Consider the following 13,541-nt stretch of genomic DNA (forward strand, 5'->3'; position numbering starts at 1 on the left):
CACAAATTTCGACAGAAAAGAGAACTTTACTCTTTCGGTCTCTTTTACAATATTTTCGTAATTCCATAAAAATCTTGGTTGTCCTTATTGTGTTTATAAATGTAGTGAATTCAAGTATTCCTCCTGGTAAACATCGCGTAGCATTATGTGGTTACAATCGGTTCCCACGGTATGCAGTTGATGCATGCCATTGTGATCGCACCTCGGCTTGTGTAAGACACCTGTCTGTACCTATAGTTAGGTTTGAAGATGTATTTTAATGACTTACTTATCTTTAACTTGCGAAATAAGATTGGCTGGTTGAAACCTCAATGACTAAATCCATCCAAGCAGTCCTGTAGGAGTTTCCAAAAGTATTTGAGAGTATTGAGAACCAGTATCAAAATGGAACTAAATTCGGTATATCAGAATTCAGTGCAGGACGAATAGTTACATAAATTCCATTCCTACATTTATGTGTTCAGAGATAAAACATCCCGACAGATATGTCGAGATTTAACGTCCAGCAATTAACTGGTTTATTGGTTTTCGTTGCTGATGGGCCAATAACTTGGCAAGATGCGCGCTGCATAAACTATCTGACGAAGTAGGTTCATGTGTTTCGGTTCTAAAGAGATACTGCTCTATTTATGTGAACTTATACGAGGACTGCTTCCCAAAGCGCTTATTCTCAAATTATATTTGTTTGTAAAGAGGATGTGGAAGTTCTATAATACTAAAGCATTTTAAGCACCTCTTTGATGATTTAGACACACCTGAATTCAGTCCAAAGGATTCGTCATTTCCAATCGAAATAACGTGGTTGTAACTTTGCGTGGGCGTGTAGATCCGTTATTTTATGACCTAATCTTTTATTGGACCCATAATTGCTCAACGCAAAACAGATCCATAAAACTCGATAAGCCTAATAATGTTTTTCATGAGACTGATTTAGCCGTCTGTTTCCAGGGACTGAAGGTCGAGCGGCACAATGCCGGAGGGGGTGGCCAAGGAGGCCAAGGACGATGGGAAGAGCAAGGCCAAGGAGGCCTCGCCGCGGAGGCGCGCCACCGGTAACACCGCCAAGGTGCGGGTGGAGCTGCTGGATGGCTCCGTCATGGAGCTCGATGTTGATGTAAGTCTCATATGTATTTCATTTTATTTTACGTAGATTTTTTCCCACGCTTATATACACTCACTTTCTTGCTTGTTTATTGGATTTTTGTAACACAATTTTTTGGGACTTCCCGAGAAGCTAGCAGGCTGAAATTTTTAGGGTAGCTTCAAACTTGATGACAATGCAATTAACAACTTTAAAAACGGCTGGCCCGATTTTGATAAAAATTGAAAAATTTAGTGACATTTGAAAGCGTGGGCATTGAAAATTTTTAAATCTATTAATTTTTAAAAACTCCTATCTCGGAATTTTACAAACTTTGAAGTCACAAGACACCCTGACTTAGAACAAGCATTTCGTGGATCCACTTATACGTGCATTGTAATTTAAATGTTGACACTTTATATCTCAATTTCCAGAGAAAAATCCGCGGCCAGGAGTTACTGGGCAAGGTGTGCGACAAACTGAACTTAGTAGAGAAGGATTACTTCGGGTTGCTGTATGAAGACCGCGGCGACCCCCGCGTCTGGGTGGACCTCGAGAAGCGGCTCTCCAAAATGCTTAAATGTAAGTATATTTTCTTCAAAGACAGATGTACAAAAATGTTTTTCCTTGGCGACTGCTAATAAGGGGGTCATCGTGATATGAGCGTGAGACAGCGGTACTGCTGATGGCAGTGGGACTACAGCATTTCTTCCACCTTTCCTTTTATTTCAAAACGTTTTAAAGAATATATTTTTTTTTGTTGTCTTAACAGACGAGCCCTGGACGGTGAGGTTCTCAGTGAAGTTCTACCCTCCAGAACCAGCACAGTTACAGGAAGAACTCACGCGGTACCAGCTCGTCTTGGCTGTGAGGAAGGATCTGTTAGAAGGTGAGTGTTGTATATTTAAACATAACAAATTCTGAAGTGGTCCCAAACTGACCATTGACCACGTATAAAAACTCTAGTTTTTTTTTAAATAAAATACATAGATTTGACTAGCAGTTTTTTTGCTTAAACTTTAAAATCAAATTGAAATTACGCTATCAGAAAACACTATGTTTACACTTTTTCTTACTAGTCTTAGAATCTACAGTACTAGCTTGACGCCACATTAAAGTGATACTTGATTTTACTTTGCATTTTCTATATTACAAGATTTACAAGGAATGTAATTTGATTAGCGATAATTAAGATAGTGTCACCCCGCCAGGCCGCCTGCCGTGCTCCACGGTGACGCACGCGCTGCTGGCCAGCTACCTGCTGCAGTCGGAGCTGGGCGACCACGAGGAGGGCGCGGCGCGCGCCGGCCTGTGTCGCGAGCTGCGCCTCGTGCCCGCCGCCGCCGCCACGCACGACCTCGAGGAGAAGGTCGTCGAGCTGCACAAGACGCACAGGTACACACATCTACACCCGGGCATGATCTGACGCCTGCGGTACCTTCAAACCTTCAAAAAAGAGCTTATTTCTTACTTAAAGACCGGCAACGCACTTGTGACTCTACTGGTCGGTGGATATCGCTAAAAATCAGGCAATCCGTTTTCCCGTTTGTGTATCTCATAAAAAACACAAACCATTTCTACTTAGCCAGATATCTTATCAGATGGAACTTAAATAAAATCAGTCATACACCCTATTCAACTACATTACTTTGAGCTAAATTGCTAATTACTAGTAATGCTCTCCTGCTGCGTCTTGAGCGATAATCATGCTTATAAGCTAACTCTTGCCTATGAAGTCATTGGCTACCACAACTTTACGAGAGACAACGATTGTTAAGTACTGTATAAAGTTATTTTTAACCACTATTATTTAAACCTTTTTTTAATGAAAACAATCAACCAAAATAGATTTATTTAGACTATGGATGTGTCTAAAGCACGTAAAATTTCCACGTTTCAACTTACATCTATGTACAGAGGTCAAACCCCAGCGGAAGCTGAGCTGAATTACCTGGAGAACGCCAAGAAGCTGGCGATGTACGGCGTGGACCTGCACCCTGCGAAGGACTCGGAGAATGTCGACATCACGCTCGGTGTCTGCTCCTCCGGCCTGCTCGTGCATAGAGAGAAGTATGAAACTCTATAGATACAATATATTTTGTATCATTCTCACCCATTGGTCTTGAAAACTTTTGCTATTTGCATTTAACTACAAGTAAAACAATAGCCAAAAGTAAATAGCTATAGTTACTATTCAGTTTACATATAAAACCTTAAAAATATTCGTTGTTAACATTGTTGTTTGTCTTATCATTGTAAAAATAATTAATCTATATCCAAGACTAAATACTCATAATTTATGCCAATCAATAAGCTTATAAACCGTTAACTTAGAAGGAGAACTAACCTTAGAAGTAATAATATTAAGATACATAATATCTCTAAAGTTTAGTTTACAAAAGTAGATTTTAACTCATTAATGTTTAAATTCAAAAACCTGTGTCTTTGCTATGAAAGTCATTCTCATTCAACTATTCTTTCAACAGACTCCGCATCAACCGTTTCGCGTGGCCAAAGATCTTGAAGATCAGTTACAAGCGGCATAACTTCTACGTGAAGCTGCGGCCCGGCGAGTTCGAGCAGTTCGAGTCCACCGTCGGCTTCAAGCTCGCCAACCATCGTGCAGCTAAGAAGCTGTGGAAGACTTGTGTCGAACATCATACCTTCTTCAGGTTGGTGACAGATTTTATGCCTTATTTTGAAGTACTTAGATTTGGTAGTGAGATTATTACAGATGGCGTTAAGTGATGATGAATAAGTAAATGTCAGTAAAGCCATGTTGATTATGTATTGTTATGAAAGTTGCCAATACCTCGTTTCTCAAAAATGAGCTTAGGACGGGTCCTGCACCGCGCCAAAAAAACATTGTGTAACCTTATGTTGCGGCAGCTGCTGGTATTACGCTGGTGTCGGCCTGAGGCTAGATACAATTGCTGGGTGCTGGATACAATTACGGTCTACACGTGTGCGATCCCCTTGATTTATGTGAAAGAATTTGTTTGGTGAGCTGTGTATGATTTAATATCTGGTTGCTGTGCAGGCTGATGTCCCCCGAGCCGGCCAGCAAGAGCACGCTGTTCCCGCGGCTGGGCTCGCGCTTCCGCTACTCGGGGCGCACGCACTACGAGTCCCGCGCCGCGCCGCCGCAGCGCCCGCCGCCGCACTTCGCGCGCACGCTCTCCAACAGGAAGCTGTCCTCGCGCAGCATGGACGGTCAGTGCCTGCCACACTATATCTCACTTGTTAAGCCGCAAGATACCCAGTAGCAGACTAGTCAAATGGTGTCGGTGTAGTAAACCAACCTGGAAGCAACGCCATTACAACAAACACCTTTGTTACTTCATTGTAGGAGAATGATACGCTTTTGCAATTCAATGCGACTGTATATTACTATATTGTATCTTAAAATAATCACTAAGGTTATTTTACCAAGCAGCGCCACTAAAGCGCTTCTTCCCGCCCCTAATATTAAGGTGTTACACGCATTATTTTCTTCCCTCCATATGAGTTCGAAGCCTACGGGAATACAATCCTTTATTGATACCTGCAGAATCCCTTTAAAAAGGCAAACTCCTCTTATAGTTCCAAATATATCCCTGTGCAGAATATTGCACTGTTACCTCCTGCATTTTACCAATAGATGGCGCTACTCTACATACGTACTACTACTTAAATACTTTACATTCGTACCTCACTAATCATTTATACTGTTTTCAATTATTTAATTAATATAATTTCAATTAAAAACAAACCTTGCGACACTGTATAACACTTAATTAATATGCCAGATACACAGTCTACAGTTATCCGTGACTCTAATAATACTTTGAATGGTCACCTTTACAATAACACCAATATTGACACTGTTTATATTATTTACGCATGACATATACCCATCCGCGTGCCAATATTATCAATTCGCTTAAAAGACACATCGTCATCCAAAGAATTAGTTCGAAGAAACACATTCGTTAATGTTTTTATTTATTCAAGTAGTATGCCAAAATCATCACAAGTGATTGATTCATTATAATTAGAGTTTACCTCACCGATATAAGTGTGAAAGTAGTTATTTTGTCATCTCTAGAAAAATAATGTACTAGCGTATGATGTCATCGTCAAATATGTGTCATAATTGTTATGATTGTGACGATCAAGAAGAACTCGTTGGTCCTTTTCTAGTATCGAAGCAGGATACACACAAATACACAAACTATTAAATAAATAAAACAATTCCTCAATTAAATTCCACTCAACAAAGTCAACAGCACTTTACAAGTAGTCACGGTCAAACTAATACAACAACTCAATCTATACCGAAACGTCACGCAGTTAGCGGAAAGTGAAATGGTCGATTATGTCAAGAGGAGTCATAGCCGACACAAACAGACACCGCCTTGACTGTGATGCGATGATCATTGACTCATATACATTGTCACCTTGCCAGATGCATTGGATGGTGATATGTAGGATAGAAGCATGTATTAACTATAAAGAACTAGCTGTCGCCCGCGACTCCGTCCGCGTGGGCTTCAGTTCAATCGTCGGTAAAACAGTGCAACGGTATTACAATACTCAGGGTTGGAACTTCATTGCTGAGCCGCTAGATGGCATTGAAGAAGCTAGATTTTGAGATTGTTTTGGCAGGTGTAAAAAAATCGTCAAATGATTTGCTTTATGTGTTTCCTATCGGTAGATCTTAAGTGGGTTTATCGATTTTGGACCACATGTTAATAATTTACAACGTGACATTTACCGCGGCATCTTAACTGCCTAATAAACCACAATAGATTAACGCTCGTTCCAATTTCTACTACGCAAACCAATATTTGATTCATAGGGCCATTTAAAACGTATTCTTAAATCGATTCTCTAATAAAACTCTGAATCATTTGCCGGTTAACGAAAAGGTAAGCTTTATGTTTAGCTGTTCAACTAAAAATAAACGGATTATTAGAATTTTATGTTTTGAGAGTTGATGAGAATTTATTCTGAAAATAAATGCCGATTTCTAAGAATGTTCTGTTAATATCTGGTCTGGGGTGTTGATTTTAAAGGTGTTTAACTTCTTATTAGCTGGATAAGCTCTTACAGTACGTGTTTTATATACAAAACCTTAGTCGATATTTTCTTGTACATGTTTCAATATGATTACTATAGGTAGGTACTATTAATGTAATAGTTAAAATATTCTTCTTACATTTACAGAGCTACAGACGTTTTTGTCTCTCATTATGATAAAATTTTTGATAAATAATCATCATGTTCTCGTCTGATCACCAAATTTTTCCTACCATACTACTAACCGACGTTAGCATATCGAGATTCTTTACAACATGAACCCTATCCACCTACATCCATATATCCTTAAGAACAATATTGCCACACCACAAACCGGCGTCCCTAAGCCCGCATCGGCACATTCCTGCCCGTTTAGCGTCACGCGTCATATAACTCACGGCCTCTGTAACGCTAGATATGCAATATCTCTAAATTGTTTTGGTTATGAACTATAATAACTTGAGTGATGGCTGTTGGAACACCTCCAAATAACATCTAACTAGGGTTTATGGCTAACGGTGCCCAGTTATCAACACCTCCGGTTAGCGGGCGTCGTAAAAGAGATTAGATTTCTGTTTATGTGTCTTGTCAATTTCATTTGAGTTGTTTGTTTTTGAATATGCATTTTGCGTTCCATTTTATATTGGATTTCTGGTTAAGTGTAATGGCTTATTTAGCTGTTATCTGCTTTAATTGCATATTCAACTTTCAACAGTAAAATTAGCAGGAATTTCACTTGCCTGTGGCAAAAGAGAATTTATAATTATTGCAAACAATCTATAATCAAAATATAACAGTCGTAATCTCTTCAGAGTCTATGTTATTTCAAAATCGGAACAAATAATGATTTATCCAAATTTTCTCAACCAAAAAATCTCAAAAATAATTTCCCTTAATATAAATAAATATTCCACAACTTTCACACAACGCCATCTAGTCTCACACTAAGCAGAGCTTGTATTATGAGTACTAGACAACTGATAAACATACTTATATATTCTTAATATTTATTAATATTTTCTTCATGCCTCCCTTACGCATGTTTCCATCCACAGCGATCCCAATTGCAATGCTAACATCATGAAGTAGTCGTTATTAATATAGTGTGCCGGTCAGACGCGGGCCATACAAACATAGTGTTTGCTGAAACGCGCGAGTGTAACGAGAGTATTTGGGAGGAACCATGGTGTTCGGAGACTGTTGGAGCAACACTTGCGCCTCGTGTGGGTATTCTGTGATTTGTGACGACTGGTGATGTGGTGATATCGGTGATATTGGTGATAATGACTTGTTTGTCCGTCTGTGATAGTTTTTAGTTGCGTATTGTCAGGTTTTGTTGTGTTAAGTGGATTGTTTGGAAGCGGTTCCTATTTGTCAATTATAGTGCTATTTAAATGCTAGGTCCGTTCGAATGTTGGTCAGCATATCTCTTTAGGATTCATTCTACGATTAATTAGTAGAAAATTAAATAGAAAATATTTATGCCACCCAAATAGTGTTCCACAGTTTAATATTTATAAAATTGTTTTACCTGATACCTAACAGGATCCTGATATATCATCAAGAAAAACAAACTTTATATTTATATCGTATTATGTTTATTTCGTACTTTAAATAGCTAAATTAAAACACAAATAGTAAAAATATTTCAGTACGAATATTCGCATTTTCTTTGTAGAGGTATCAATCCCAGCTTCACCTCACGATATGATTGCAAACTTTACGTTGTAATTAATGTGTGGGCCGAACTCAGGTGTAAACATTATCGAATTTATTGTTACCGTGTGGGCCGCGATAATTCTCTATTTACTTACCAGTAATAAACGATAAGTATAGTAAGGATTTTTTTCTGCATTGGCGAATTATTAGAAAAGGTTTTTATGAACATAGATGCTGTCAAAATCAAAATTAAAAGTTTTTATTTCAAGTAGGCCGTTTTCCAGGCACTTTTAAAACGTTAAGGTGATGGCTCTAGTTGCGCGGTTCCAAAGTGTCACTCTTATGGAGAAGAACCGGCAAGAAACTCCATAAGTTACTCTTTTTTAAAAATAAATGTATACAGTACAATTTTTACAAATATTATGTTATGTTACGATGCTGTATTGAAGCTTTGTTGTTTCCGCTTCCCGTTTATTGCGACAGATTCATAACATATTTGTTTATTATTGATCGTTCGCTGTCCAATACTTATCAAAATGCTTTAAATAGTGTTTCCTATGAGTTATTGTTTTAGCTTTTCATGTTAGGATATCCAAATCTTGTTATGTTGTTATGTTCTCACACGTTTATTAAAACCAGTCGTTTATTTTTCATGAAAAAAATGTTATGTTGGGGTCGGCTACCAGTCCAACCGGTTTCAGCTGATTACCATTGTTTTACAAGGAGCGACTGCCTATCTGACCTCCTCAACCCAGTTACCTGGGCAACACGACACCCCTTGGTTGGACTGGCTGTCAGACTTTTCAAGCTTCTGACTATCTGTAACGACTGTCAAAGATGTAGGAATAACAGCCGGGACCCACAATTAAACGAGTCTTCCGAAACACGAACTCGCTATGACAAAGATGGTCATCTACGGACCTACCGCGTCAAGCATAGCTTAACCTGTGATCGAATCACTTATGCGGTTATAACACAACCACGAGCTCTTCATGTAAAAAAATATGTCGTCCCAAAAATATTGTTGATTAGACTTTATCTGTAATCCATTTAAGATGATAGCTATAGAATGTCATGTTTATTTAGTTTGTATTTTTAAATACTAGTGCATAATCATAGTGTCCATAGTACACAGTGCAGGTACAGACGAAGAGCTGACGCAAGCGTCTGTATTTAGGCGTGACTTTATGATACTAATATGTCTATAAATAGAATAGTTGATAATTACATGATAGTCGTGTGAAGCTCGCGGTTTTTTACAAGTCTAGGCATTAATGGTTAATAGAGAAGAGATCTGTTTTTGTGGTCTAAATACTCTTGTATAGCTGTTTACGGTATATATTTTTTTCCAAAAAATACAAGAAAAATACAATTATAGCACCTTATTCTAATTTATTACACATCTATAACAGGGGTAATTTGCCTTAACTAGGTAGTCCTGTGTTTCAATTGTCTTGCTGATGATACATTTTTTTATTGATGACAATTGTAGGATACCTGCTGTCCCGTAAGGTTTCGGGATCGTCCAAAAGAACATAACCCATAATGAAACAAATTTTTTGTTTCACACACATTTCACTTGCCACCTGCCTTGTTTTACTATCATATGCCCCCTATCTACTATCATTTGATGATGACACAAAATGTGTCTCCTTTTCATTATATTTAGCATTCACCACTTTCAAGGATAACTTATATGTTTGTTATATACAAATCTAATAATATACAATTATGTATCTGTATCCAGCCTTGGCCGCAGGAGACAAGGATGAGTCCATGCCAGCTGACGCAGCGAAACGCCACACGATGCCGCCGCAACCCGCGCCGCGACCCACCATCAAAGACAAGGTATCAGACACACAGACAAGCAAACAAACTAACATACAAACACTGTAACATTTGTACTACACTAGCTATAGAAATTAGGTGTACCAAGTTGTGTTTACCGCATGCTACGGGGATATAGGGTTGTCAAGTCTTAGGTTCCAGTTTTAAGGTAAAAATAATATCTATTTTTATTTGTGTGAACTATAAAATACTTTGTTCCAATATTAAAGAAAAACATAAGTGACTGGGAAAGTTGCATAATTATCGTAATTGGTTTTGGAATCTGTAATTTCCGCTTACTCTGGTCATTGACCAAATAACATAAAGTGGATGCCTTTAGGATCGTGTGTTATGTAAATATTGTTACCATTTAAAATGGTGGATATTTGACAACCCTTATGCGTTCGGTCGGATGTTTAGTCTTCAACGCGGATTTTATATTGTTTGGTTTTCAATGTATGCGATTTCCTAGAAAAAAAATGTTTTCAAATGAAATCATGTTGTTGTTGAATGTAATTATGAAATCTTTCCTTATCTTCGCCTTCCATTTGTACTTACTGTAGAATGTAGTATCGATAAACTACACGCATCTTGTAACAAATATCAAAAAATAGTTTCCATACAATGACAAATACATTTTGTCATGTCTGTACAATCATCAAAAAAATACACTTTTAATACAAAAACGTTTGCCAATAATACTTTTTGCTGATCATACATTAGTCGTACATTTGAAACATCAAAGCGGCACAGTTGTATATAAAGTGCTAATGCCATTAATTAGTCCGATAGCATATGACCGACGGACAAAGAATTTTGATTACATTGAAGCAAAAGTGACGTAACTATAGTCTTGACTAGAATACTGAATTAGTTTGGTCATCTTACATGATTTAGATGCCTATAAATAGCCATTACTAACATTAACATGACAAATGAAAAAAGTATTAAAACAAGGAATTGCTCTGCAGGAACTAAATTTAAAAAATAAAGTTATTCTCGAAACGCATCCAAGAATTATTCTGAAAGTCGATATTGCATATTGATCCTTAACTCAACGATATAAAGCTGATATTTTTTCATTGTAAAAAATGACGATTTAAGGAAGAGTTTTAACTCAAAAACATGCATGCTCAATGTAGATACTAGGTACTGTCGCACTAATACAATTTAACTCAGAGTATAGACGATAGATGGCATGATGTTATAACCACTGAAACCACCATGTACTAACATATCAGATCAGATCTAGTTATTAAGACTCATTTTAGAATTGGTTTCGTTACATTTATGATTTACTAATATCATGTTTCATTATTAGTAATGTTGCCAGATATATCTTATTAAAAAAATCAATTTTACATTTGTGAATCAGAGGCCTATGTTAATTCTGTTTATATTGTCTTTAAAATAAGTTCAAAACTGGAATCGAAATTTAAAGAGCCGATTACAGGCGAACGCGACAGCGCTGTCAATCAATAATCAAGAGAGTTCTCTTTTCAAAGCACTCCTGTGTGACTCATTCTTTAGAATGTAGGATGAATGACACAAAATCTCAGTTCTCTCTAGTTCAGTCGATTGTCTTATAACAAAAATGAAGTATAAAAATGGTGATTAAATGAGGTAGATTATAATATTCATCGATAGCCTATAGCGGTCCACAATTGGAGATTGGCCTGTAAGTTGCGCCAAATAAATATAAATTCGATACTAATATTAATAAGGCCTCAAGCCAACAAAAATTTCTCCAACTCCATAAGAGTTGCGTTGTGATATAATCTGGTAACACGGCTATATCGTCCGCGTGTGCGCACGCTGCGGAAGCTGCGGCGGCGCTCGGGCGGCACCCACAGCGCCTCCTCCGCGTCCTCGCTCGAGGGCGAGTACCTCGCCGACAGGCCCGACAAGGTGCTGCACCTACACTAACACACCCTTATACAAGCTATATAAGGTCAACTCATATGCGTGCGGCGCTATGTGTAAAATGAAATTAATCTGCAAATAATTAATTCATCACTTTTACATGCCTTTTATGAGAAACAAAAAAAGAAATTACCTATCTGACTACCCTGAGAAGAAATGTTGAAACCAACTCAGGGGTCGCAGTATCTTTTTAAGTCCAGACACTTTAAAAAATGCGAGCAAAGTGCATAAACTAATGCAGAGTATTTCTTTGTAATGACAGTATAAAAAATAATATTGATAAAGATATAAGAAAACAAACTCAAATGAGTTTCATATTGAATTAAATAGATAAAAATTAATTCATGCAAAAGCACAAAAAACTTTGCGACAGCGACTATTAATTATAGAAACTTTCATTTGTGTGACAGTGACACACTAAACAAAGCTGTGTTAGTACACAGCGTCACTGTGTCTTTATAAGGGCTACCCACTCACATCACGTCACTCATGACGCCGCGCGCAAATATGAGTTGAATTGATTATATCTACCTACTGATACTGCCTTTAATGTTTATCATTTAATTTTGCAGCTGCTTTTTTATTATGACACTTAGTTTTGATGTTTAACACTGTGTTCTTGGTCAAGTTTTTATGTTTGCTCACCTATTATTATTATTTTTCAGCTCTCTTTTATTTTGTGTACCGCGTTTCTGAACAATGTTTTGCGCCCGTTTTGCTTAGCTAATTAAGAATAACTAATTTACCTGGTGATATCATATTGTTGTATGATTTTAAATTTACTTTTTTTACATTTATTTGAACAAGCTGCTTAACGTATCTTTGCGAAGAAAAGTTTCGCTTAGCTATAATAACCTGTTCTTTTTTAAAGTATCTTATGTTTTTGGTCAAAGCTTGCCGTTTTATTTTCAAGTTGCTTTGGTTTTATTTCAAGTACTTGTAAATTTAATATTACAAAAAAAAATGGTAATGAATATTCATTTTGTTTAGGACACCCTTAAATAGAAAATATCAAACATTTAACATCATAATACCACTTCCATTTACCATAACATTTATAAAAGTCACTAACCAAACAAAAACCATTAGCTAATTTAGATTTATTTTAACAAAATTTATACATATGTAGGACTATCTTTCATTATCACAACCAGTGATAAAACTTGTGTATCGTATGTTATAGAAACCGCCCCCGGGAGCCGTGAAAGTGATGCCCACCGCGCCGCCAGACAAGAAGGACGAGAAGAAGGTCTTGGAGCAGAAGAAACCCGCTGAGAATGGTAAGCAAACTATATTCACCAATCATATGAACTGTTGAAATGGAAAAATAATTGATGTAAAGATATTAGAGGAGCTAATACACACCTGATTAACTTATTGAACGTAGTTTACCCGTCCATAATGTAAGTTACCTATATCAGTTGCAAGAACTGCGAAATACAATGAAAAATTACGCTAATTATGAAGGAACGCTTTAAAATGTTTAATGTAATGTATCTTAATGAAGTAACATGTAATATTGTAGGCCATGAATATTTACAATTCCCTCTTTTTAGAAAGAAGTTTCGACAGCGTTATTTATACTGTATTATGTCTCGAATAAATAAGATAATTTGAAATATTATTTTCAGGTACTGACACGACCAGTGATCCTGGCATCACGAATAATGTCGACACGACGCCCAAGAAATCCAAGGTAAGTCCTCTCTACGAAACAACACAAAAATATCAACTGTCTGTTCGTACAAGCAGGAATGGTAGACACAATGGCATTTAATTAAGTCTGTGACGTCAAAGTAGAAGCAGTTAGTGTATCATACAAATGTTCAGTGTAAATATGAATGTTAGACAAAGCAATTAGATGAGCATGATGCATAATGCGATTTTTTATATTTTATTCGCTGTAATGTGAAACAAAGTTACAAAGAGCACTGTTATATTTTTTGTGTTAATTTTTATTTTTTTGTTTCTTCCCCTCCCCCTCTCCCTT

The 13,541-nt window shown here is 37.1% G+C and overlaps 1 protein-coding gene across 6 annotated transcripts in view; it reads left to right on the plus strand.

The window, feature by feature from the left end:
- The window catches only part of LOC113494423 (protein 4.1 homolog), a 75,344-nt gene that overhangs the window by 47,805 nt on the left and 13,998 nt on the right, over positions 1–13,541 (plus strand). For 5 of the 6 annotated variants that reach the window (XM_026872751.1, XM_026872750.1, XM_026872746.1 and 2 more), the window contains exons 2-11: positions 949–1,114; positions 1,516–1,663; positions 1,854–1,970; positions 2,293–2,476; positions 2,999–3,151; positions 3,568–3,753; positions 4,122–4,294; positions 9,549–9,649; positions 12,735–12,831; positions 13,183–13,247. In XM_026872751.1, coding sequence (XP_026728552.1) covers positions 971–1,114; positions 1,516–1,663; positions 1,854–1,970; positions 2,293–2,476; positions 2,999–3,151; positions 3,568–3,753; positions 4,122–4,294; positions 9,549–9,649; positions 12,735–12,831; positions 13,183–13,247 — 1,368 coding nt within the window. In that variant the 5' untranslated portion in view covers positions 949–970. Of the gene's footprint in view, positions 1–948; positions 1,115–1,515; positions 1,664–1,853; positions 1,971–2,292; positions 2,477–2,998; positions 3,152–3,567; positions 3,754–4,121; positions 4,295–7,228; positions 7,366–9,548; positions 9,650–12,734; positions 12,832–13,182; positions 13,248–13,541 lie in introns of those variants that run through there. The other variant, XM_026872752.1, reaches the window with a different exon arrangement.

This window comes from Trichoplusia ni, chromosome 5 (genome assembly GCF_003590095.1).
Source record: "Trichoplusia ni isolate ovarian cell line Hi5 chromosome 5, tn1, whole genome shotgun sequence".
In the NCBI taxonomy this organism is placed as follows: Eukaryota; Metazoa; Arthropoda; class Insecta; order Lepidoptera; family Noctuidae; genus Trichoplusia; species Trichoplusia ni.